The sequence below is a fragment of the Dermacentor silvarum genome, chromosome 2, assembly GCF_013339745.2.
Source record: "Dermacentor silvarum isolate Dsil-2018 chromosome 2, BIME_Dsil_1.4, whole genome shotgun sequence".
Taxonomy (NCBI): Eukaryota; Metazoa; Arthropoda; class Arachnida; order Ixodida; family Ixodidae; genus Dermacentor; species Dermacentor silvarum.
Genome location: NC_051155.1, coordinates 258,861,141 through 258,888,183, shown reverse-complemented (window position 1 = coordinate 258,888,183; position 27,043 = coordinate 258,861,141). Strand labels below are relative to the sequence as shown.

The 27,043-nt window shown below is 47.1% G+C and overlaps 1 protein-coding gene across 12 annotated transcripts in view; it reads right to left on the bottom strand.

The window, feature by feature from the left end:
- Nucleotides 1-27,043, bottom strand: part of LOC119440814 (parathyroid hormone/parathyroid hormone-related peptide receptor-like) — a 1,097,515-nt gene that overhangs the window by 466,694 nt on the left and 603,778 nt on the right. For 10 of the 12 annotated variants that reach the window (XM_049662649.1, XM_049662651.1, XM_037705691.2 and 7 more), the window contains exons 4-5: nucleotides 3,698-3,828; nucleotides 2,138-2,232 (exon numbers count right to left, since the gene is read on the bottom strand). The exons of 1 other annotated variant lie outside the window; for it this stretch is intronic. In XM_049662649.1, coding sequence (XP_049518606.1) covers nucleotides 2,138-2,232; nucleotides 3,698-3,828 — 226 coding nt within the window. The remainder of the gene's footprint in view (nucleotides 1-2,137; nucleotides 2,233-3,697; nucleotides 3,829-27,043) is intronic. One more of the 12 variants, XM_049662644.1, reaches the window with a different exon arrangement.

Below are 27,043 nucleotides of genomic sequence, written 5' to 3'. Positions count from 1 at the left end.
CGCTTTCGCTAAGTTTCACCGTATAGTCAGTCAATTGGCGAGCCTTGACGTCATCAACGGCGTCTTGTTGTTGCTGCTGCTGAGATGGTCGGGCACGTCGCTCAGTCTCCTGGCGACGCCGCTTTGCTAGACGTTCCTCCCTTTGCTCCGGTGTCTCCGCAGCACATTTAGCCTTCTTCTGTTCGTTCTTCCTATGCTCAACCGCTAATTGCCAGGCAACTACTTCGGGATCCGATGAGCTAAGCGTCTCCGCTCTTCTGCGCCGCTGAGCAGCAATTTCGCTCTCCTTCTCCGTGGCTATACCACACTGGCAAACGCCCAGCGCAAACGCCGGGCAAACGCCCGGCGCGCCAGCTGTGCGCCGTGTGACGCCACTGCTCCTCGCGCATGCGCAGCACGGCTCTCCAGGAGCCACGCGAAACTGCTCAACCTTGGCCAGTGTAACTCACGCTACAAAAGGTCAAACTCACTTTTCCGTACGGTCCAGTTATGAAACGTGCCTCCAGTCGTGTCGAGTGGCCTTGATGGCTTTTTTAAAGACGATAGTCTTTCTTGGGGAACTTAAACGCTGAAAATTTGGTCTGTCTGTCTGTCTGTCTGTTTGTCTGTCTGTCAACCGATTCAGCCACCCGGCCAAAGTTGTACCACTTGCTTTCCGCCCACACTACTCAAACTGGTACGGTTGTTCATGCTTGTGAACGTTATCGATCAAAAAGTAAATATTACGCATATCTGAGGCGCAACATCACTAGGTAAGTATTAGGAGGTGTGTTCTTTTAATAGAAAATACATAGATACGTAACTCTAAAGACCCTAGTTTCTTAAGCTGCGCTGAAAATGCCATGCTATGCGCGCCGACGAACGACGTCTGCCACGAAGGGAGGGAACCCTCTGCACAAGCTCGTGTTTCCCCAACTGCGCGCCGACGAGCGCCCTCTGCCATGGAGGAAGGAAACCCTCTGCACAAGCTCATGTTTCCCGATGTATTGCCAGATGGCGTCCATGTCTCACGCAGCGCCTCCTCAATTTTATCAATGCCAGCCATATGCGGCCGATTCCGCCTCCTCAATTTTATCAATGCCAGCCAGATGCGGCCGATTCAACCTAAAGGAAGCGCTGTCTGAGGCAGGGCAAAACATAAATGGCCGCTTGATGAAATACAACCCACTCTACAAGACATGCCCAGACAACGCAGGGAAAAGACCGACGACCAAATTGCAGCGGAGAAGCGCCGGCGTGCCGATGCTCGTCGTCTCAAGCGTGCCCAGGAAACGTCCGAGCAACGAGCCGAGCGGCTAGCGCAAGATCGTGAGTCGAGGCGCACCCGGAGGCAACAGGCCAGACCAGAATCAGACCAGCACTCATGTAGTACGGCAGGCAGAAGACTATCGTCTTTCGACGACATTTGCAGCGAAGCACGCAGATACGCGGCCATTTTTTTTTTGTGGCTGTAGCAGAGTCGACGCCATTCTTGCAATGGTCGTTTGTGGCTGGTCCGTAGATTAATTCATTGCCAACTGGCGGTAGCAGCAAAACGACCCGCCGCCCTTGCTTCCGGCACCATGTAGACAGCCGAGCATCACTTTATTGCGTGAGGCAGGTGTATTTCTACACAGGCAGACCAGGGTTGTCCATGCGTTGTAACAGTATTCTTGATGACGTTGTGCCTGGGCACACTTTCCTTGATATCACGTTACCCCTTATCTAGGGAAGATGTCGCGAAATAGCGATTTAACTTCACTGTTCATTTCCCCTACGTATGTGACACTGTTGCATGTAATTTGCCTCTCGCAGTCATTTGGTTTCGCGCGTTGTGACAACCATCATAGGGCATGATAAAGTGCAACTTGCACCCCGTTTCCCAGATTCTGGGCGAAACTTTACTTTCAGAGCATCCTACGAAGAAGTTTGTATGTCACACTGTACTGTCGTCATTTCTTATTGAAGCTGGATAAGTAAGCAGCCGCGTTTTGTGGCGCTAAAAATGCCATGTGGGACACCTTTGGAAACCACCAAAATATGAAGCTATGATTAGCGTACTGCGTTATATCTAGACAAAAAGAGGAGATATATATAGATGTATTGAAGATATATTGAAGGGTGCAAAAAATGGCGCGCAGATATGAAGGTGACTTACTTGATAGACGCCAGTATCACGAATGCAGCGACTAGGGTGACCAACGATACGCTGTAGCCAATTTTCGAGATGAGTTTAATGGTAGTCAGGTGAGGCTGTGGAGAGATGGGAAGAGAGAAGTTATGAGCATGAGAATGTACCGAAGAATCTCCTAAGCATCATATAAGAAAATACCTACTAGTCGATTTTAGAAAGAGATGTTGCAGTTGTGTTTTTGAGATAGCTGAAAGTTGGAAGCGTATAGTAGTTATGCATCAATATGCTCAATAACTCACACTCAGCTGGCATGTATAAATTTATTAATTGACTAGATTCAAAAGTAAACAAACTAATTTCTCTGGACATGTTGACGAAATAATGAGAAACTGAGCATGTTAAAGGCCGAGGAACAAATTATGCACATCAAATGCACATGTTGGAATGATGTGAAGCGAGCCACTCGTGAAGAGGTTCAAATGGTATAAAACTAAATGCGATGCGTACAGTTGTCCTCATTGTCATACTACGATACGTATAATGTTATTTATTGTTTGTGTTTATGAATCGCATTGGCCACAACTTGAATGCTATGCACTGTTTATGAACTACACCGCTCCCAAGCTATTCCGCAATGCAAACAGCAGTCGAAGGCGATATTTCATGTTTCCTGATTAGGGATGTAAGACAGCTGTCATGTCGAGCATTATTCGCCCGTTTTATTTCCCGCGGCGTAATGGAAACTATTGTGCCCCCGTATACGTGAAGTGACGAACGCGCTCTAGTCATCTCAAAGAGCTACATGACACGACAGCATTATGCGTGTGATCGTAGGATGGGGCGTCATGATGTTGTGAGACCGATCTTATCATCGGATATGCAATTCAATGCAATAGCGAATATATACGGATTCTCGGACACGTTCTCGCCGTCGCCGTACTGTCACGGTATTGACGGCAAGTACATTGTGAGGATTGACGAAGGCAAGGCGATTGGAATGACGACCGTGCTTGTGTTGGAGCTCGTGTGTCCGCTCACAGATCAGATGCCGCCTCGCTTCGGGCTACATCCGGTTTGCACCTTACCTGGCACCGCGCGACAATGAATGCAAGACTCCCGGCGGGGGCAGAGAAAGCTTTATCGTGGATGCGTGCGTGTTTAGGTATAGCCAGCTTCAGTGAGACACAGGAGGAACTTTTCACAAGCAGCTGCTCTGACCAAAGCGAAGATGAACATCGAGCACATGAGATTTTTGTGAGTGTAAATATACTGCACGAGCGACCTAAATGAAATAGCCGTGTACGAAAGGCAGCGGGTAATCAGATGCCCATGGTACAGTGTGTTTGGAATATAATCATGCGTTGCATAATAATAAACACAGACACTATGTAAAAGTTTTGATTCGCTCAATGAAACTGTGGGAAACAAATTCGTGAGATTGCGACTGACCGCAGTGCTGTGTATGCATCCTGGCACTAAAAAGAAAGATAAAAGTAAAAACACGGATGAAAAGAAGTATCAAACAGTTAAGAAATAGAAAAAAAAAACGCCTTTTAAAAAAAGCGGTAACCCGCTGAAGCTCACCTCAAAAATGGATATGTTCTCGGAAGGTATGTATTGATCCGGTGCGCAGAGGGTGTAGTTGGTCCACGTTCGATTCATTGTTTGGTTGAAAAACCACGTGCCATTTTCCAAGCACTTCTTCGTGGCTATTTCTGTAAAAAAAAAAAAAGTCGCAGTTTCGTCCGAGGAAGCAGAGAGCCATACGAAGTACGGATAGTACTTTTATTGGCCATATCAACTTGTAAATGTTCGCTTGCTAATTAACAAGCAGGATTTGTAAATGCCAAACAGAATTTATACAAGGTAGTCAGCCTCTAGAATCTGCGCATGAGTACGTTTATTTAGGCCACATACAGTGGAACCAAATTACAAAAAGAAAATTTACAGAATAATTAAAATGGATTGGAGCTATACGGCACGCATTGACAAGTCATGACCGGCAGCTTGCGCACAGAAAGGTGAACAATCATTGTATTATACGGGTACTAACATATAAAACAGAAACATGGAGGTTGACAAAGAAGTTTGAGACGAAGTTAAGGACGGCGCAATGACCTATGTAGCGAAAACTGTTAGGCGCAGCCTTAAGAGACCGGACGACAGTGGTGTCGATTATAGAGCAAACGTGGGAAGCCGATGGTCTATTTGACATTAAAAGGGGGGGGGGGGGGGGGCAAATGGTGCTGGGAAGATCATGTAGTCCGTAGGGCAGGTAAACGGCCGGTGGTCTATAGAGTTACAGAATGGGTGGCAGGAGAAGTCGAGGACGGCATAGAATTCGGTGGTGTGACGAAATTAGGCAATACTCAGCCATACGATGGGGTCAGCTGGCGCAGGTCAGGAGTAACTGAAAGTGAATGGCAGAGGCGATTGCCTTGCAGTGGACACTTTTTAGAGCGCGAACAAGAGACAAGGCACAAAAGGGAGGTCAAACACAGGACAGGCGCTACTTTCAACTGTTTATTCCACAACGTCGTCATGAAATATATAAGAAAAAGACACATGCGCAGAAACGTACATGAAAATGAAAACAAAAACACAAGAAAAAAACACATGATAAAGACAATGTATCCGAAATGGCTGACTAATTGACATGCGTGTCGAGGTATGTACCTTTTGTGCGTGGTCTCTTGTTTGCGCTCTAAAAAGTTTATCAAGTATGCACCAACTAGGCCCACAGACAGTTCTTCTAAGCCATATTTTTTCTACATCGGGCCCGTCTTTTCCGTATTCAAGTGCACATCGCAGCATCGACTTGTTTGTCACCCACATCGTCACAGCTACATGCCGCTCTAGCTTTTACGCATATTGTATCCGGAACGCCATCATCCCCACCGAGCTGTCTTGCCTATTCGGCAACGTGCGTCCGTCTTGGGGTCATGTCAAGCGCATCTGCAAGATTCTCCGCTCTGGCGTCAAGTGCGGCTCTACCAGGACTGGCTACGCATCATCTGCTTTTCCAGTGATCTTCCGTGGGTTGCAGAAAAAAAAAAGCTGCAGCGCATCAGGTCTTTGGTAGCTCGGATTACTGAAGCGTCATGGCAAGGGTTGCTCCGCAACATGCTTCAGTCGACGTGAATGAAGCCTAAGACGCACGGTCAAGAAACCAACGGCTTGGTTGTGCTTGGCGGGGTAAACTTACCCGAAGACGTAGCAGCAGTGCTCAAGAAAGGACCAAAATTTGCCTGATGTTCGAGCACATGAGCTCCTGGCAATAAATAGAAGAGTTGCAAGAAAAGCTGGCGCGGAGGCCACCGAAAGTTGCCTTCTACAGGGTGTGGATGGCCTCGCTGGATCCCAACACAGACCACGAAGAGACATGTTACCCATTGGAAAAGTCGTCTCACACTTCCGAAAAAACGGTTTGTCGTTGCTGCAGGCGGACACAGAGGGTGGATTCGTCGTCCTGTCTAATGCCGAGTTCAAAGACAAGGCGCTTCAAGCAATTCACAAGAGCTTCAACGAAATCAAGGTAAAAGCAACGCGCGCGAAGAAGGATTTCGAGCATTTTTGCAAGGAACTTAACCTGACTCGTTTGGCTAGCAGCCTCAACAAATGTTCTAAAAACGCGCTGCAAGTGTTTTTTCAGCTAAAATCCACAAAGACAATATTCCGTTCCGGTCAATCGTGAGTGAAAAAGGATCCTGGCAGCACTGCGTTAGCATGTTTTTGCTGAAACATTTTAAACAGTTGAAAATTTCAGACCCTTTCATTATTCGCAAATCGGATGAAGTGGTCCTGTTTTTCAAGGAAAGACCGGACCTCGGATACGCCTTTTCCGTTGATGTCGAGGACCATTTTTTACTCGTACCCCAGCATGAATTGCTAGCATCTGTTAAACAGTGTATTGCTGAAAACAACGAGGTTGCCTTCCAGAACACAGTGGGCATTAGTACTAGTAACTTTATAACTTTGTTAGAGGCCTACTTGCACCCACTTTCGTATCTTATGACGAAAAATTCTTTTTGCAGAGGGAGGGCATTTGCATTGCCTCTTGTGTGGCGCCAATTTTATGCGACATTTTTTTATCCCAGGTCGACCGCACACTTGACCATGCTTTTAAAGAAGGCGGGGAGGTGTTGCATGTTTTTAGATCTGTAGATGATTTTTTAGTTCTGCTAAAGCCACAGCCGGAGGGCCTTTATGGACATCAAGTTGAAGTGATTTTAGACCTTTTTAATCGGCATGGGAAGGGACTGACCTTCACCCACGAACTTCCCACGCAGAACTGCCTCCTTTTTTTAGACATCAATTTTAGTTTTTATAACGAACATGTGTGCTGGTCTTATAGACCTCGGGCTAGGAAGGGGATCCTACCTTTTGACTCCTCTCACTCTAAGATAGTGAAAAGAGCCATAGCTTCTCTTTGCCTCGAATCCTCGTTTAGGAAATCGTGCCACCACGCGATGCAAGACAGCTTCCAGGCGAAGGTGAAAAAACTGCTGGTGGCAGGTTTCCCTCAAACAGTCATCTCTGCGGTTGCTGAGGGTCTGTTACAGACCCTCAGCAACCGCTCTTAAGAAAGGAAAAAAGGGCAAACATTTCGGCGGGAAGAAACGTGCGCTTGAGGTTGTTCCGTACATCCACAAAGTTTCGCATAACCTCAAGAAGGTGGCCAATAGGCACGAAGTTGGAGTGGTTTTTTCTGCCTACCAACAAACTTGAGCGTCTTTGCCCTCGCATAGCCACAGCAGGCGAAACAAGGCGAGGTTGCCGTAAGAGCCCGATCTCAGCTGCACCTGCGGAGTTGTCCGTTGCTCTGTGGCAAAAGCTATATCGGTCAAACAGGAAGGTGTGTTAATGACCGATTTACAGAACACGCCTTGAATATTAAAAAGAAGGAGCGAACGCATTTGGCGGATCACGTGAACTCTTGCGGATGTGAGGCATTATTTTTTAACGCGAGGATTCTTGGTAGGAGCCAGAATGAGCAGGCCCGCTTGTTACTGGAAGCTTATCACATAAAAAAGGTTGCATCAGTGAATCTTCTTTAAGTCCCTACGCAAAAGAGTTTACATACATCGACGCGCATGTCAATTAGTCAGCCATTTCTTATACATTGTCTTTATCATGTGTTTTTTTTTCTTATGGTATTTTTTTTTTTAAATTTTCATGTACGTTTCTGCGCATGTGTCTTTTTCATATATATTTCATAACGACGTTGTGGAAAAAACAGTTGAAAGTAGCGCCTGTTTTGTGTTTGACCTCCCTTTTGTGCCTTATCTCTTGTTTGCGCAATAAAAAGTTTATCAAGTATGCACCAACTAGGCCCACAGAAAGTTCTTCTAAGACATAAATATAGGCTGATGATGATGATAATAACTTGTGTAGTATACTGCGCAAAATGCACACCGCAAGGTGCGGGGAAAATGGAGAAACACGAGAGGAAAGAGCGCAATTTAGGCAAGTATTTGATACCTTATGCGGATAAAAGAGATCCAGTAGGAATTGTGCAGTAGGGATGCGAACGCAATCTCATTATAAGCATCAAAAACACTTTCTGCAGAGTTCGTGCCCTACCCTATGCCCATTAATTAAGGGAGTCCATAGTTCGATGGCGCCAGATTTAAAGAAAGAGCGGTGTGTTTCGTTTGATTTATTAATGTGTACAATCTCTCTATACATAAAATACGAGCTTCAAAGATTTTATATAGTGCATGTACAGGGTGTCCCAGCTATCACGCAGCACGATTTCAAAAAAGAGGAACGGCGTTACGCGAAGTAAACCTAGTGCGTATTGTTTCCAGTACAGTGGAGTAGCCGCCAGTATTTTTTTCGTCACTGAGATTTATTTAATTAATTGTAATTATCTAACTCGAAAAGTACTGTCCTAATTATGCAAGTGTCAATGAGAAAGTTGTAGAGGAACATGAAAAACTCAAAAACTCCCGATACAGCTTTCCGTTGCTCAATAGGTGCTACATAAGTGTTTTTCCGAGCATGAAAGAAGCCCGCGAATACATGCAAAGTGCCTCGAGCAGCCAGTCGTGCTGCAATTCTGCCACTTTGACCACTCATTGACACTTTGATAATTAGGACAGTATTACTCGAGTTAGATAATCAATTACAATTCATTATTAATTACAATTACAATTACAATTACATTTCAGTAATGAAAAAATTACTGGCGGCTGCTCCACTGTAGTGGAAACAATACGCACTAGGTTGGCTTAGCGTAATGCCGTTCCTCTTTTTTTAAATCGTGCTGCGTGATAGCTGGGACACCCTGTATATTGCAATACAAGTAGGGATTCTCTTGTGCTATACTGCACAGATTTCTCGTATTAAAGTTATCGTTAGATTTAGATGCCGTGTTCCGAAACGCATGTTCAGGCGCATCAGAGGGAAAATAATTTTGTTATGCACAACCATATATGGTCTTGCGAGGATCCGACGCTAAAACCAGAACACGTTCATAGAAAACAATGCTCCTTAAAAGTGGCTTCGTAAGCCGATGCAACATGAAGATAGAGCTCTTGAGTTTTGTTTGGGAAAATGTGGTTAGATAGGTGTACGCAATTTTTAAGAATGCATCATAGCCAGGCGGCAAAACCGAGATATTTACGGAGAAGACAGAAAAATAGAAGCGTACTCGGAAAAACATTCGTGAGATAAAGGATTTCCGGAAGTCGTAACCGGTCTGCAACACATCAGAATGCTGTTCACTGAAGTTTAATTTACCATCGTGTTTTTCAGGCAGAAGGATTCGGATAAAACTTGAGAGCGGCACCGTAGCTATGACCTTGAACGAAAATCCCGCTCACCGGCGGCAGCGCTAATGGCTTGCGTTGCTAAATGCGGGGTCTTGATTAACTGCCGAAGCCCCGTTAGGCGGCACGTTCCTTGTGCCGCATATGCTGCAGCGATCGAAACATGGTGTTCCAGGTTTGGTCTGTACGATCATGGCGCGCCTGGATGTGTCGTCGCGGAGCCGGAGCGACAATTACGTTGGAGCGCGTGATCACCGCTTTAGACGCGGCGAGCCGTCTATGTCGATAATCTTGGAATGGTTTTGTCGCTTATTTTATTATAACCTGCACGATGGCAGCCGATGCCAGGAGGACGTGGCCTACACGAACCAGCGCCTGACCTCCCAGTTGTTTAAATACTTGGCAGGAAAGACGTGGGGGATGTCAGTAGACGCAATGCTGAAAATCTACAGAGCGCTATTTCTCGGTTTTCTATAATATAGTCTACCTGTACTGAGCAACACTTGCAAGACAAATATTCGTGTTCTACAGGCAGCACAAGCTCAATCACTCAGAGTTTGCCTTGGTTTGCCCAGATGCACGTCAACAGAGGCAACAATTGCGATTGCTCGGGACCATCCGATGCAAACTGACATTACGGTGAAAGCTCTGAGAACGCACATCAGACATTTTGCACGTGCCCACTATCACCACCTTGCAACACTACCTTCAGACAGGCGCCAAGCATCGTTCTCTAAAACTATCGTCAAATACAACGACAAACTTCCCTCGGGCTTCACCGCTGCATCTAAACCATCGATACCCCTTGGTGTCTTATTAGCCCCACAGTACATCTCAGCGTACCAGGAACCAGGAAAAAACCTGAGCTGGTCGTCGCCAGTGCTAAAACAACTCTCTCTGCTTCTTTTGCACGAGAGGTATACGGACAGTGTACATATTTATACTGATGGTTCCACAAACCTCCAGTGTTCGTCCAGTGCTGTGGTTGTCCCAGCAAGAGCTATTACCATCAGCTTTAGGACTGACCACCCTACGACATCGACAACTGTGGAACTAGCTGCTCTGCGCGCTGCACTTTGTTTAGTCAATCGGGAACCACCTCGACAATGTCAATCTTCAGTGACTCAAAGGCAGCCCTATAATCTCTGCTATCAGCTCTGCGTCGCGGGCCATACGAACAGCTCGTATTCGATATTAGATGCCTACTCGATACACCACATGAGAAAGAACACCACGTGACGTTTCAGTAGCTGCCAAGTCACTACGGCGTCATAGGGAACGAAGACGCCGATAATGCCGCTCGGGCAGCTCTTGAAAACACACAGGAAGAGGCCATACCACTTTCACGGTCCGATGCAGCTAGCAGACTTCGAGCGCTTGTACAGGAGATCACGATTTTTCTATGGTGCGCACCAAGCAGCCAGACCAACCGGAGCAATCGTCAATATCAACTGCCCTCTTTTATGCATCTCTGTATGCCAACTGGACTCCGCCGAAGAAAGGCCACTCTGCTTTATCGCATATGGCTAGGGGTGGCATTTACGAAATCTTATTCATTTCTCATTGGAATGGCCGAGAACGCTCTTTGCAATGCCTGTCTTTGTTAGGAGACACTGGAAAACATTCTATGCGACTGTCCTGAATATAATATTCAGAGACAGTCCCTGGCGCATGCTCTAGCGCACCTTGACAATAGACCAATTTCAGTCGAAACGATTCTCACATGTCGTCGACAGAAGACATCGCAGCTGAAGGCGACGAAAGGACTACTTAGGTTTTTAAAAGAAACGGGCTTGGGCAGGCGGCTGTGACAGTGATGTCACGTACCACGCAAGAGTGACGGACTGTGACTGACGATGTGTGTGCTGTGCTATGTGCTCTCCTTCTCTCTTCCCCATCTTTCATTCTCCCCCATCCCGCTCCCACGTGTAGGGTAGCAAACCGGTTGTGCTAAACTGGTTAACCTCCCTGCCTTTCCTTCTCCCCTCTTTCCTTCCTTCCTTCGTGTGCTTTTGGGCACATGATGCCGTCACAATACGACCCAATCTCGGCCAGTCTGTAATTGCACACGCATCCCTCTGTTTTCGTGAATGCGGTGTCTTTTTTCTTTATTGCGATAGCAATTATATGGACACTTCAAGCGGATTTCTGCCGTCGGCGTCGCCGTCGTCATCGTCGCCGTCGCCGTGAAGTTCCGTATAAAGTCCAAGGGCGATAAAATCGTCGCCGCGCGCCGTATGTGCGAGTGAAAGCACGCGGGGGACGCGCGCTATCATGGAGAGCGATCGCACGGCGGAAAGCAAGCGCGACTTCCGTCGCGCGAAAGGCCGTGGGGGTATGGGAGGGAGGGAGGGCGACGTTGTGCTGCGGTACCACACTCAATGCATTTGCTCAGCGGTGGCAGCAACGGAAACAGCCGGCTCGTGGCTAACTTATATCGTCTGACTTTTCAGTTACTGGCCAAAGTGTGCTTACTGATCGGTGCCCGCTGCCTCTTTCACTTAACGCCATATCAAGAATTCCGGAGCCGTATCAAGAATCGACAGCGCCCCCAACGTGGCCTCCGTCACCAAGACGCCTCTACAAAAAGGCGCAATCCAGGCACCGGAGGACCATTTGCTCAGCGGTGGCAGCAACGGAAACAGCCGGCTCGTGACTAACTTCTATCGTCTGACTTTGCAGGTTGGTGTACAATGTATTTACATTTCCTTAAAACTGTCGTTGTCTGCAACTGCCGCAGGCGCTGATGCAATAGCTTCCTGTTGATCTTTGTAGCTTCCTTTCATTGACCATTGTTGCCGTAAGTCTGATTTTGCTCTGTTAAATATGTCCGAGTGCGATGCCTGTTTGTTATGAGCCACTTTTAGAAAGCGGTACATACCCAACCTGCTCTGAATGCAAATATGGCTATCACCTGGGAGCTTGCTCGGGTGTGAGCAAGACGACCTTCAAAAAAGACGATACCGCAAAGAAAACATGGAAGTGCAAAACATGCCTAGTTTTGGCGGTCCGAAGGGCACGTGGCGAAAAGAGCCACACCGGCGAGCATGAATTGACCTTCGAGAAAATACTTATTGAAATTAATAAGAAACTGGCCCAAATACCTGACATACAAAGCAAGGTGGATGCACTAATGGTATTAAAGAATACAGTGGACAAATTCGAGCTGTCTGTTCAGCATTCGTCTGATCAACATGGGTCGATGCTTGCTGAAATGCAAAAGCAAGCAACTGAAATAGCCGCCCTTAAGAAGAGGGCAGATTCTGCCGGATCATCTAATACCAACATGAACGTTCTTGAGTTGCAAAAGCAAGTTAATGTCCTAGAGCAATACAGCAGACGACAAAATATTGAAATACATGGCTTACCTGTCACCCAGAATGAAAATTTGCTCGGGAAGCTGAATAATTTAGCAACTAAGCTTTCCCTTCCTGAATTATCTAGCTCCGAAGTTGAAGGCGTGCACAGACTTCCGCCAAAAACTGGCAAAGTTCCTGTCGTGCTCGTCCGCTTCGTATCTCGTGCCACCCGTGATCAGTGGATGGCTAAGAAGGTCGAACTAAAAGCCTCTAGCTCTGACGTGTATTTCCTTGACAATATCGCCAGAGAACAAGAAACTTCTCTGGCTAATGAAGGCAAAGGCTGTGGAGTATCATTATCAGTTCGCGTGGTAAAAAACGGCAAGTTTTTTGTGCGCAAGATGCCTGGTGATCGAGCACTGCGCATTGACAGCGAAAGCGACCTTGATAAGATTCGCTGAATGACTTATTCTCTTCTATCACTTGTGTTACTTCAATTGCGAGTTTTGCTATCATAGCTATCTTCCATGAAGCCATATATGATGCTGAATCTTTTAAATCTTTTGTGCAGTGCCCCAATTTTAAGAAGCAGGACAGAATGTCGATTTTCCATTTAAATGTACCAGTCTGAGACAAACAAACTGATGTACTGCTTGATTCATTAGATCATACGTTTCATTTTTTGACCTTCACTGAGACTTCGTACTCATGTGCGTTCGATGTAGTATTTTTCGAAGGATATAAACATGAAGGTGTATATAGACCGACTCGTAGGGGTGGTGGAGTGTCATTATATATCAAAGAAGATGTGTTATATGAGGTGCTTCCTGAATTTTGTTCCGTTTGCGCACATTATGAGTCTATTGCCGTTAAATGTGTAACATCTCTGATTGTCTCAGTTTATTGCCCCCCATCAGGGGATACGCACGAATGTTTTGGATTTATAACTACGGTTTCTGAATATGCGCCCTTAAGGAGTTTGCCTATTGTCATTGTTGGTGATTTTAATATTGATTTGCTATTGCACAACCCACAAAGTCGACAATTTCTAGATGTAATCGAGTCATTCTCATGCACAAACTTAATAGGACTGCCCACTAGAATAACAACAGCAAGTGAAACACTACTAGACTTATGCATAACTAACATGATAGAAGTGACGTAAATCCTGGTGTGCTAACAAATGATCTGAGCGATCACTTATCAGTATTTTGTTTTTTCCCTGCGGCAAAGAAAAAAAATGATCACGATGCTGATGTTGCATATCGCTCCTTCAATGCGAATAAAGCCTTGTCTACATTTCATGCTAGTGTTGAGAGTATTGACTGGAGTGACGTGTACAGTGAGCAAAACCCTAGTTTATCGTATGAATTGTTCCTGCAACATGTAAAGAGTTCCGATGATGCTGCCTTCTCACTCCAATACTATAAAGGACGCAGCAAGTCTAGGAAACCATGGATTAACAGAGACCTTTACAACAGAATTAGAGAACGAGATAAACTATACCATAACTTCATTAGACTAAGAGACATATCTCTACTACATGAATACAAAAATGTTCGCGAAAATTAAACTCGGATTTGAAGAGAGCCCGTATTCAGTATTATCAGGCTAGATTTACTGAGGTCTGCTGTAATCTCAGGAAAGCCTGGAACTCGGCACGTCTGCTCATAAGGAAATCAAAGGATAGCCTTCCTACGACACTAACCATTGACGGCGTTGAGTTCAGTCTAGCGGATAAATTCAATGATCATTTCCTCCTTCAGGTGCAGCAGGTCAGACAGGTGACACAACAAATGACGGTGAACAATATATTTCTTCTCCCTGCGCAAAATCTATTTTTTACTCCATGTAGTAAACTAGAAATAGTTACATACCTTAAATCGTTAAATAAAAATACTGCTGCTGGTTATGATAACATTAAGGCTGATCCAATTAACATGTTGCTGAATTACTATATGGCCCACTGCAGCATATCTGCAATCAAGATTTCGCCACGGGCACCTTTCCTGAAGGCATGAAGATAGCTAAAGTAGTAGTCATCCACAAAGGTGGCTCTCACAATGACTTAAATAACTACCGGCGTATATCTGTGCTACCTCTGTTTTCGAAAGTCTTAGAATGTACACTAAAATCAGGATTAATGAAGTTCCTGGCGACCACCAAATGCTCACCAGGCAACAATTTGGCAAATCAGCTGAAATGGCACTCTTGGATATTAAAGAAAAGTTACTTACTAATATTGATAATAAGCAATATATTCTTGGATTATTTCTAGACTTTAAAATGCGTTTGATCCCATTAAGCATCCCATTTTGTTTCGGAAACTCCCTCTCTACGGTGTTAGAGGTTTGGTATTAAATCTGGTACGCAATTATCTATCCAACAGGGTGCAGTTTACTTGTCTAAATGGTTACCGTTCCCAATCACAACCGATAAGATATGGCGTACCACAAGGCTCCATCCTTGGACCATTATTCTTTATTCTTTGTATAAATGATATTGTGAATATACCAGCGAATCCCTGACATAATTCTCTATGCAGACGACACAAGTCTCTTTTTCACAGGTAAACACTTCAACTTGAAATGACCGCTAATAGTTGGTTAACAGAACTATAAAACTAGTTGAATTTAAATCAGCTTCAACTAAATGTAGAAAAAAAACTAAGTATATTATTTTTAAAAGCCGTATTAAGCCTGATGACTATAGTACTTGTATTAGATTTAAAGGCTGTGCTACCGAACGGGTTCCTACTTATAAATTTCTAGGTGTTCTCTTAGAAGAGAACTTGAGCTGGACACCTCATGTAAACAAGCTCCATGCAAATATGTGCAAGTCAATTTCATAATTGTATAACATCAGAACCTCGGTGCCAAAATGGTTAAAACTACAATTATACTATGCCCTTGTTAATTCGCATCTACACTACTGTCTTCTAATCTGGGGTACAACTACTAAGACAAATTTAATTAGGTTGACAACTTACAAGAAGAGCTGTGCGTTGCATAGAGAACCTTAAACGAAACGACCACAAAGCGCCATTTTTTTCCAAACTAAACATACTCAAAATAGATCAGCTATTCCAATTAAGGCTTGCTATGTATACACATAAGGATATTTTGCATGACCCAAATACCCTGCCCACATCTTTGTCATCTGACAACTCACAATATCACCTTAGGCATAACCGACTTAGAACACCTATGTTTAGAACCAAATATGGTACTCGAACACTCGCCTAGCTAGTACCTCATTTCCTAAATAATAATCGAGAAATCGCTAATATGATTCAGGAATGCAGGTCGGCTTACCGTCTCAAGAAAAAGGTTAGGAATTGCTTAGCTCTTAACACTCCTGTACGGTACTTAGCTCTCCTATCGGTCTCGATATTTCTTACTCATTTTTTAGTCTCTCTTGTTAATTCTTTCTCCTATTTGTTGTGTAATGTTTTGTACACTGATTGGTATTATGTGCTTGTTTAAATACTTCCTTGTTCTCTCGCATTACTGATGGTATACTATGTATAAAGTGTAAGAATCTTACTTTTTGAATATTTGATTGCCTGCCACATACACTTTGTTCTTCATTTTGTTTTGTTTCTACATTGTTGCACTGTCTTTTCTAATGTTCCACCCGCTGAGTAATGTATGGGTAGGGGGGCCTTTGTCAGGCAGTTGCATCTGCCTTTAGCCCCTACATCCCAGACAACGAATTGTCTAAATAAAGCATTACCAAAAAAATGTCGCAGTTTCTTCCGAAAGGCGAAGCATCAATTGCGATAGCAAATTAGTAGAGAGCTATACGGAGTAGGGATAGTAGTTTTATCGGCTGCATAAACTTGGACACATTCGCTTACTAACTGAATTAACAAGCGTGGTGTCAGCACGTGCAAGCAAACATGAATAGATCACACTGAATGACCGCAGACAACGACTCTCAGAACGGTGGGAGCAAGCGCAGCTGCCGCAGCGGGCGAAGGTCCGCGCGGTCTATCGTATCTCTTCAACGAAAACTGAGCGGCGAATGCACAGCGCATACAAAGGTCAGAGCCGTGTGGAGATAAGAGACGGTGCGGGCGACCGCCACCGCCGGGCAAAGTGCAGAGGAGTTGTGCATAGGAGAAGTTGTTGGCAGAGGAGAAGCTGCCCTCCTCCCTCCGGGGCTGCATTCCCGCTTTCTTGTTTTCGTGTGGGAGATTGAGTGGCCAGTTCCCCTTGCGCCCGGTTGCAAGATAAGCATTTGGTGAAGCAGCACAGCGTCACCCCGCCTCCCTCCCTACCATACCGCTTTCGCGCGACGGTCACGTTTGCTTTCCGCCATGCGTTCGCTCTCCGTGATAGCGCGCGTCCCCCGCGCGCTTTCACTCGCGCATACGGCGCGCGGCGACGATTTTATCGCCCTTGAACTTTATGCGGAACCTCAAGGCGACGGCGACGGCAGAAATCCGGTAGAAGTGTCCATATAATTGATATCGCAATAAAAAAATACCTATCTTGCAAGCGGGCGCAGGGAGAACTGGCGACTCAGTCTCGCATGCGAAAGGAGGAAAGCGGAAAGGCAGCGCGGGAGGGAGGGGGAGGGGGGCAGCTTCTACTCTGCCAACAAATGCGCTTGCACTTTGCCCAGCTGCGGCGGTCGCCCGCACCGTATCTTGAAAGCGATCTCCACACGGCTCTGACCTTTGTATGCGCTGTGCATTCGCCGCTCAGTTTCTGTTGCAGCCATGGACCGCACGAACCTTCGCTCACTGCGGCGGCTGCGCTTTGACGGCAGCGTTTTGACAGTGATTGCCTGCGGTCATCGAGTGGGATCTATTCACGTTTGCTTGTGCACGCTGACACGACACTTGTTATTTCAGTTAGTAAGTGAATGTGTCCAAGTTTATGCAGCCGATAAAGCTAGTATCCCTACTCCGAATAGCTATCTACTAATTTGCTATCGCAACTGATGCTTCTCCTTACGGGCGAAACTGCGGCATTTTTTTTTCCTTTCTACATTAATTGAGAGGAAAATTGTCACATGCCTGCGCGGCACACGCAGCACAGTCACAGCGTAAGCTGGTGGAGCGGCTCAAGAGTAGCTCCAATTTGGGCACCACGCATAACAGGGTCTTCGCGGCAGTCTGTTCACCTCCTTTTGCAGGCACTTTACCTAGATGGCGCCACCAATTCTGGCGGAGGCTCGGGTCGTCTGCCCCTGCGCGTTTGCCTTATAGGACATTTTCCACTGCCCAATAGCAAGCGCTTGCGTGGCTCAGTGGTAGAGTACCTGCCTCCCGCATAGCGGGCGCGGGTTCGATCCCGGCGGGAATCGGCTACTTTTTTCGAATTTCCGGCGAGAGCGGTTACGGCGGCGTACGCCGTCGGCGGAAGCATCATCCCGAACCGAAAGGGCTATTGGAATGAGCCCATAACAGCTTACGCTGTAAAACGCTTTTTAGAGAGTTTTGGCTTTCGTATTATAAGCGGATTTTTTAGTGTCACCAATTGAGCAGTAATTCGAAGGATTTTCTTGCAAACGTGGTACGTATTTTCAACGCAGCATATTCTAAAGAGGTATTTGAAGTGAGTTTAGCAACGGCAGAATATTTAGTGTTTAAGTTTTCCGCACAGAACTGGAAAAAGAAAAAGCGATGAGCTTGGCATTGCCGGAGTAGTGTTTAAGTTTTCCGCACAGAACTGAAAAAAAAAAATCGATGAGCTTGGCATTGCCGGAGTGGGCACCGGCAAGCTCCTTTTGTGCTCCAGAAAATGTGGGAGGCGTCCTGAGGCTATTTACTCCGGCGGAAATACAAACCAGCCTGCACTTCCAATCGGAACACCTACGAGCATGTGAGTGTACTGCTGAAATCTACAGCATGTATGTACAGCTGAAACATACAGCATATGTCTACATGATACCAAGCTTATTATCAACTAACAAGGATGCTGTACATACACTTCCAGTGGCACAGATAAAAGCGAAGCAGCTGCATGAATTTCTCGATCTGCTGATCTGGCACTTGGAAAACATTAGAATACGAGTGGTTGCTGTGGCGTCTTACAACAACTCCGTCAATCGCAAAGCCATGTAGTTTTTTGCTGATCCTCCTAAGGTGAGCATTGTTTACCGGCAGCCGTCAGAACCATCAAGGCCCTTATTTTTTATTTTGAATGCGGTTCATACCCTAAAGTGCACCCGAAATAAGTGACTGAATCAGTGTAATAGTGGAAGGTGCATCTTCTTTTCAGATTTCAGTGCCCTTTCGGAAGGCCCATCTATGCTGACAGCCTCCTTTAACACACTATGCAAGTTGCATGAGGGAGAAAAAAAAATGTGCTTTTGCGACTCGCTCCAACTTTGTCCCTCAAGACACTAAATCCATCCAATCTAGAGCGGCAGAATGTAAAGCTCGCACACAGGATCTTCAACAGTTAGACTACTGCAACACTAAGAAGCACCAAAGTAGCACTTGAGCATACAACTGGAACATAAGAATTTATTAGCATTGTCTTGACATGGTGGAATACAGTGAATGTCAAGACACCATTCAAAGGCCAGCGCCTCCGAGGCTCATTTCAAGAACCTATAAGTGCACTGCATTGCCGCCCGATTGAATATCTAAACAAGATTGTGGATTGGTTTGACCACTGGCAGAGCCTGAAGCATGATGCTGGCAAGTTAACTCGTGAAACGCACACGGCACTTCGTCATACCTCACATACTCTTGTTGAGGTGTTGAAGAACTTGGGTTCAAATATGTGTTACTAGGAAAGTTTCAAGCCGACAGCTTGGAGGACCGCTTTGGCAGATACAGACAGCTGTCTGGTGCGCAATATTGCTACGAGAGAGACATTCAGCCTGGGGCAGACGACAAAGAAGGCAGTTCTGTCTGGTGGCTGTCCACTATCTTGGGTACTGTGTCTCTCACATAGTGTAAATACAGTGTAAATAGCCCCGCCTTGAGTCGTTTTACGTAACATCTTTGTGGTGGAAGTGCGGGGTTGTTTCCTGTTTCCATCACGGAGCTCCGCAACGGCCGCCTCATCACGCTTCCGACCATGTCAGTCGGTGCAGGCACATCGTCTTCACTACCTGCCCCTCCCGTGGCTCCCACCTACATCGTTCTGCCCCCTGCTCGTGATCCCGGCGTCTTTTCTGGCCAGCATGGGGTTGACGTCCGTGCGATGAAGGGTGCTGAAAGACGCTAGTCGCGTCTACCCAAGTGACTCGGAGCCTAGTTGAGCGAACAAATGCACACCTTTATTCGGCAACACCATATATATATATAGAACACATGATGGCGCGTAGCGCCCTCTACATCTCTCCCTCGAGATATGTACACAAGAAACACCAAACACTTCACAAGTCAAGTCTTCTCGGAGTCTTGACTCGACGCCCAAACCTGTTGACTCTCACGCCACGATTATAGGAGACTTGTGGTGTCGCTGTTACCGTGGCGTCTGTTACCGTGGTCGGCCCTTCGTGCTCCTCGTGGTTTTCACACTGAGCTGGCTCATCGTGGGGTCGGAATAGGGCACTAGATGTATCCTATTACGCACAAGCACCGCGTTGGGTGTTTCCACGACGTACGAGCGGTGCGTGGAGGCTGGGCTAAGAACACACGCCATATCATTTATGTCTCGGACCCACACCATATCTCCTGGTTGCAGTGGAGGAAGGACGGTCGCGGCATGACGGCGATCGAAGTATTTCTTCTGCTGCCTTCTCACCTCTTCGTCTTGGCACTTGACATCTTCTGGCACCGGCCACGTGGGTTCCAGGCGGTCCACTGTCTTGGGAAGCCTGATTCGCAGGCTGCGACCCAACAGAAGCTGCGCTGGGCTGAACCCTGTGACGCCTGCAGTGTCTCGGCACGACAGAAGAGCCAGAAAAGGATCGTATGCTTTCGCAAACAATTCTTTGATCGTACGCACCATCCTTTCCACTTCCCCATTTAACTGCGGGTAGTTTGGACTTGAGGTAATGTGTTGAAAGCCATAGCGCTTCGCAAAAGCTGCAAAGGCATGTGAAGCAAACTGCGGTCCATTATCGCTTCGTAATACTGCGGGAATGCCCAAACGAGCAAAAATGCTTTTGACTGCATTGATGACCGCCTCAGAGTTCGTGCTTCGCATGTAGATGACTTCAGGGTAGCGAGCACGATAATCAACTACTTGTAGGTAGGTGTTTCCCTTGTAACTAAACAAGTCCATTCCTACTTCTTTCCACGGTTGCGTTGGAGTCTTCGTTACCACCAATGGCTCACTTCTTCGCGCTCGTGTGACTGCACACTGTCTTAGCGAGTGACTCTGTCCCGTATTTGCTCCGAAAGCCGTACCAGCACACGGAATCCTGGGCCCTAAGACGGCATCGGTTAATTCCCTGGTGGCGTTCATGGATACGTTCTAGCGTATCCTTTTGCAGCGAAGCCGGGATGACAAAGCGATTACCTTTTAGCAAGATGCCGCTGCACAAAGAGAGATCACCTCGATGGTTCCAGTACTTCTTGATGTGCTCCGGAAGCCTGTCTCGACGAGGCCAGCCCTGCGTGCAGTATTTGACGAGCTGTTTGCATTCCCAATCCATTTATTGGTGCCTACGAACATCATCTACAGTCACCAGCTTCGTGTCTGTGACCGTAGCAACTTGAAAGTCCACAAACTCCTCTACCACATCCACCGGACTGATCGACGGCGTCTCACAGGAGCCCTTGAAAGAGTACCTGCAGTGGCTAGCTGTTTGCCAGGAACGTAGACCACGCTAAATTGTTAGCGCATCTGTTTGATGCGAAACCTTTGAATACGGGGGGGCATGGTGTCCAGGTCAGCGTTACCAAGTAGTGTTACCAGCGGCTGGTGATCGGTTTCTACCGTAAAATGTAAACCACGCACGTATTTGTCAAAACGGTACACTGCCCATGCTACCGTCAACGCCTCTTTCTCTGTTTGGCTGTAGCGCTGTTACGATTCAGTAAGCGACCTGGATACGAAGGCTAGCGCGCGTCGCTCGCCCGATGGTTGTTCCTGCAGAAGAACGGTTCCCAATACAAACGAGCTCGCGTCGCATGAGACAATGTTGTCACGACTGGGATGATACTTTTCAACGCACAGGTCTTAGGTGAGCATCGCCTTTACTCGATTAAAAGCAGTCTCTTGAAGCGGTCCCCATTGCCATGCATTTTGCTCGCCTAGCTAAGGGCGAATAGGGGCGGTTGGCTGCGAAAGGTTGAGCAGGAAGCTACCAATATGATTAGCCATGCCGAGGAATCTCCTTACCCCAGCCACGTCCTTGGGTGGTTCCAAGTTGCGCAGTGCTTCGAGTTTGCTGGGACTTGGCAAGATACCGTTGGTGTCGATGACCACACCCAGAAACTCTACTTTGTTTTGGCCGAAGCAGCATTTTGACTTGTTGAGTTTAACTCCGACTCTCCTCAGACGTTCAAGAACCTCCACAAGTCGCTTGTCGTGCTCTTCTCGGTCTTTGCCAAAAACCAGGATGTCGTCTATCAGAAGCTGAAGTTTCCCGGTCACCAAGTTCTGACGACATTTTTCGCAACATGATTGGGTCAGACCTTTCGCATGACCAGGCCGACGCTCTCTGCCGGGTTTTGGCCTCATACAGCGACATTTTCGACATTCGTGATCGACCCCTGGGCCAGACTAAGATTGTCACCCACCGAATCAACACTGGCGACTCTTTGACCATTCACCATCGACCTTACCGTGTGTCCGCATCAGAGCACGAAGTGATTCAAAAAGTGGCTAAAATGCTTGCGAATGACATCATCGAACCATCATCTAGTCCTTGGGCCTCCCCCGTCGTATTAGTAAAGAAGAAAGACGGCTCCTGGCATTTCTGCGTTGATTATCGGCACCTCAACAAAATCACCAAGAAGGACATGTACCCTCTTCCACGTATTGTCGACGCTCTCGACTGCCTGCATGGTGCCACCTTCTTCTCATCCCTGGACCTTCGATCTGGCTACTGGCAAATCGCTGTAGACGACCTGGATCGGAAGAAGACCGCCTTCGTGACCCCTGACGGCCTTTACCAATTCAAGGTCATGCCTTTCGGTCTCTGCAATGCACCAGCCACCTTTGAGAGAACGATGGACGCACTGCCTTAAGGATTTAAATGGTCGACGTGTTTATGTTACCTGGACGACGTGATAATTTTCTCCCCCACTTTCGCAACACACCTTGAGCGGCTTTCGACCATTCTAGCACTTTTCCGACCAGCTGGCCTCCAGCTAAATTCTGCGAAGTGCCACTTCGTTCTTCGTTAAATTACTGTGCTGGGCCATCTCGTTGACGCTTCCGGTGTCCGACCAGACCCAGCGAAGGTACGCGCTGTCACGAACTTCCCCGCTCCACGCTCTGTCCATGACGTTCGTAGTTTGGTGGGGCTGTGCTCCTACTTTCGCCGTTTCGTGAAAAACCTTGCGGCGCTCGCACGTCCACTCACTGACCTTCTCAAGCAAGACGTCCAGTTTTGTTGGGGTCCTCGACAAGCTGACGCCTTCTCTGAGCTCATTGCCGCCCTAACGACTCCACCAATTCTTGCCCATTTTGGCCCAGCCGATTTTTTTGCTCCACGATGTTATGCTCCATGACGCCCCTAGCCAATTGCTCACATATCGAGGCCCCGCACTTTTATCCCGAGTAATCGACGATCTTTTGCGCTCCTCCTCAACGCAGCACAAGTTGACCACTGCCTACCGTCCCCAAACAAATGGCCTCACCGAGCGCCTAAACCGCACCCTCACGGACATGCTCTCAATGTATGTTTCATCTGACCACCGTGACTGGGACCTAGCGCTACCTCACGTGACCTTCATCTACAATTCATCGCGTCACGATACCGCCGGTTATTCACCCTTTTATATGCTCTTTGGCCGTGAACCGACGTTACCAATGGACACTCTACTTCCGGCTGCTGCCGCGCCGCCTAGCGAATATGCACGTGATGCCATCGCTCGTGCCGATCACGCGCGTCAGATTGCCCGCCCTAGGCTGTCGGCCTCGCAAGCGACCCAGAAGCGCCTCTTTATGAAAGCCGGCATCACGACGTTCGCTTCTCACGCGGTGCCTTAGTTCTCCTATGGTGTCCATTGCGTCGTGTTGGCTTGTCCGAGAAGTTATCTCGCTACACGGGTCCTTACCGAATCGTCCGCCAGGTCTTGGACGTCACCTACGAGATTGTTCCCGTCTCTCCGACTTTACCGCCTGCGATAGCTCCCAGTGACATAGTTCACGTCAGCAGCCTACCACCCTCCTTCTAACGACAATGTTTGAAGTGCGCCGAGACGGCGCTGCCACCGCCGGGGGTAATGCTACGAGAGAAACATTCAGCCTGCGGCAGACGAGAAAGAAGACGGTTCTGTCTGGTGCTGGTGGCTGTCCACCATCTTGCGTACTGTGTCTCTCACATAGTGTAAATACAGTGTAAACAGTTCCGCCTTGTGTCGTTTTACGTAACAATATCACGTTTGAATACGTCAGATCTATGAATCTGAACATAAACAGATTTCAAAAGCTTCTTGAGCTTCCCGACCTGCATGCCGTGGCACTTTGTGTTCCCACCGCTGATATGCAAGTTTTCGTCAAGCAATTTGATGTTGCAGCGAAGGATGATGATGAGAAGCAAAGGAGCCAATGCTGCCAGCTATCACATATGTAGCTGGATATTGTGCGCACGCTGCATTGAAAAAAACATGGTTGCTCTTCCTGCCGAGAAAACTTGATTGTCGAGAATCGAAGCATTGAACTGGAAGATGATGTGCTGATAGCAAAGGCAAAACGAGGTGGACTGAAATTTCCAAAAGCAGCAGTTGTGCATGCCGTACTGACCATGGAAATTGTGCTTGATAAGCTGAGAAGTGCGAAGTACGCATCAAAAGTTTTTGCTTGTTTAAAACAAAAAGAAGTTCTTGTAGGCCTCACGACTTCCCTTGTCAAATGCAATGAAGACCTGGATTTCTGCGATGGTGGCCACTCAACTGAACTAGTGCTAAATTATGTTCTCAGCGCTGCTGCCAACATGCTGCTGAGCAATTTCACTGCCAACGCTGCCAACACGCTGCTGGAAGATGAGAACAACAAACTGGCAGAAAGCAAAGCGGAATCTGAAGACTCCTCAAGCGCAATGCCCTTCCTGTTGAATTGTTCTGCCTGCTTGCATTAATACGTGTCATGAATAAATATATCTCACAATGGAAATCCATGCCTATCTTAAACTGCACGAAATAGTTGTGCATGCTGTTGAAAATGTCATGTGTGCATCTCGATGAAGTGCCTTAATTATGAATTATTTCAAGCCTACCTTTATTTAAACATTCTCCAAAGATTAGGTAATAAAAATATAATTTTGTGTATCGCCAAGAAAGCAAAAACAATCAAAAGATCGGTAAAAGGGCAACTGGGTATGAAAAAATTGCCCGCCAATCCACCCTGTGAAGGTGGTTGGAAACCGAAGCTTTTTACGCCACCCTCACGGTGACTGCGGCGCACTTGATATTTCACACACTACAACGTAACTTTAACCACGGCCTTTATTATTATTTACTTCACAACAATGTTCACTACTGCTTTATGATCGGTGTGATATACACTACTAGACTACCCCATAGTGGGGTAGTCTAGAAAATGAACCGAAGCAGTTACTAGGCTGGAAGGTTTCGAATGACGCCAACCCTCTTTCAAGCAGCTGCATAAGCTTTGCAACAGCTGCAATCTAATCTTACGGACCGCGCCGAGCCTGTTTCCGTTGTTTGCCCGCAGCCCTTATCATCCATCATGTTGGCTCATCACTTTGAAGCTTGTTTTTCTGGTTTTTCTTGCGAAAACGAGTGCTTAGTTGTACGCTGAATGCCTGAATTCAAGTAAGCTATACTGCTATACCTGCAATTGTTAGCGGTTCGTCGGGATCGTTTTTTGATTACAACGACCGACACGACAGAACCCTTGGCTGGTAGAGGTACAAAGCTTCGCTTTAAAACCGCGACCATGTTCAATGAGGCCGACTTTAAGGTTGATCTCACTGTGGTGACCATTCAGCCATGCACATGCCTTCTCTTAGTCTAGGTGGTGTTGGGTCGGCGCAGCTGGGGCGAAGCGTTGCTAGGCGACGCATGGTGACGTCATCGCCAGGCGGAGCTTTTGCGGCGTACACTCGACAGACCATCCTCGAACTTACAGCTTCGCTAGTTCACAGGGGTATGTGCCATTGCGCTTGGACCCTTTCTGCACAATCGTCTTGCCGGACGGACGGATGGTTTTAACGCGATAGCGTTAAGGGCCCCGTGTCGCAGAAAATCCGGCGTCGGCGTGGATGTCGGCGTCCGTGGCGGAGAAAATCATCCTGAACCACCCCTACCGCGCAGGCCCTCCGCGTGGTGCCAGGTGTTAGGGAACAAAAATTGAATTTCTCACAATGACATTCGTCAGAAAAATGGTAAAGTACGACTTAACCACCACCTACAGACATGGTGGCGTCTGTTATTTGAATGTACCAGAAAACATAATTCCGTTACGAGGAAGCTCACGCACAAACCCCTTTTGCCAGCATTTCTACCATACCAACAGCGGCGCGCTCGGGTAGGCTACTTGCGAAAATCTTATCCAGATGGCACTCGCATCCTCGGTAGGTCAAATTGGGACTTGGCCTGCCTAATGCGTTTTGGACACGCGCGCGCGTCGGGGTAATATCAAACAAATAATAAAATAAGAATGGTCCCAGGGCCTTCACATTTTAATATAAGGCGACTTATATTGCCCCTTGAAAAACGTCTTCCCAGCAATGAATTTCTGTTTAAAAGTAAAGCCGACTTTAAGGGAATCGGTGTAAGCTTGGTCTTTGTAAGCTTGCTTTCCCACTTTCTGTATTGCAGTGAAGCCTACTCAAAGAAAAATGCGATGCGAACGGGCCCCGATAACACTATCGCGTTCCAATCTTAATGGCGAAGCTTAAGCGTGCTCCCATTTTTTCTCGTTGGGTAAGCATAGAAATGCTTATGCATTAAAAATAACTGTCCGCAGGTGGGATACAAGCCCATGTATTCGCATTACGCATGCGATGCTCTTACCAACTGAGTTACCGCGGCGCCGTTTTCCCATCTACTTCCTGGGGTATTTATGTTTACCTACTAAACTAACCCTGGGTGTGTTAGCCAGCGGAACCACTCACGGAATTGGCGGCGGATGGTCCTTTCTGCCGCAGAGGTCACGTCTACGTGAACTTTTTTGGAACAGGCAACTGATCAATAAACCCAGACATGCTGCCTGAAGGCATTAAAGGTGACGGATTTGAGATCGTCGCTATGTAATGAACGAGAAGAAAGGAAACCGAGGGGTCCGAGTTTAACACCGGAGCTGTTTAAGCCGGGCGTAATATGTCTGCTAAATAAAAAAAAAATTGTCGCAGTTTCACCCGAAAGGCGAAGCACCAATTGCGATAGCAAATTAGTAGAGAGCTATACGGAGTAAGGATAGTAGTTTTATCAGCTGTATAAACTTGCGACATGCAGCAGCACCAGCAACGCGCATAACTGCCGTCGACGCCGTCGGCGTTTTGCCCGCGTTCGCAGCGAACGCGCGCGGCGTTTTTATATAGATACGCATTTGGTGCCGCAGCTAAACGTCGCCTCCCCTCCCTCCCTCCCTCTCTCCCGTCCCCCCACACCCTTTCGCGCGACGGAAAAAGTCGCGTTTGCTCTCTATATACGGAAAGGAGGAAAGAGACGCTTAATTCTGCAGCCCTTCAGGGAGCACGGCGCAGAACGTGCGTTTGCTCTCCGACGTGCGTTCGCTCCCCGTGAAAGCGCGCGCCCCTCGCGACCTTTCACTCGCACATACAGCGTCCGGAGCGCGGCGACG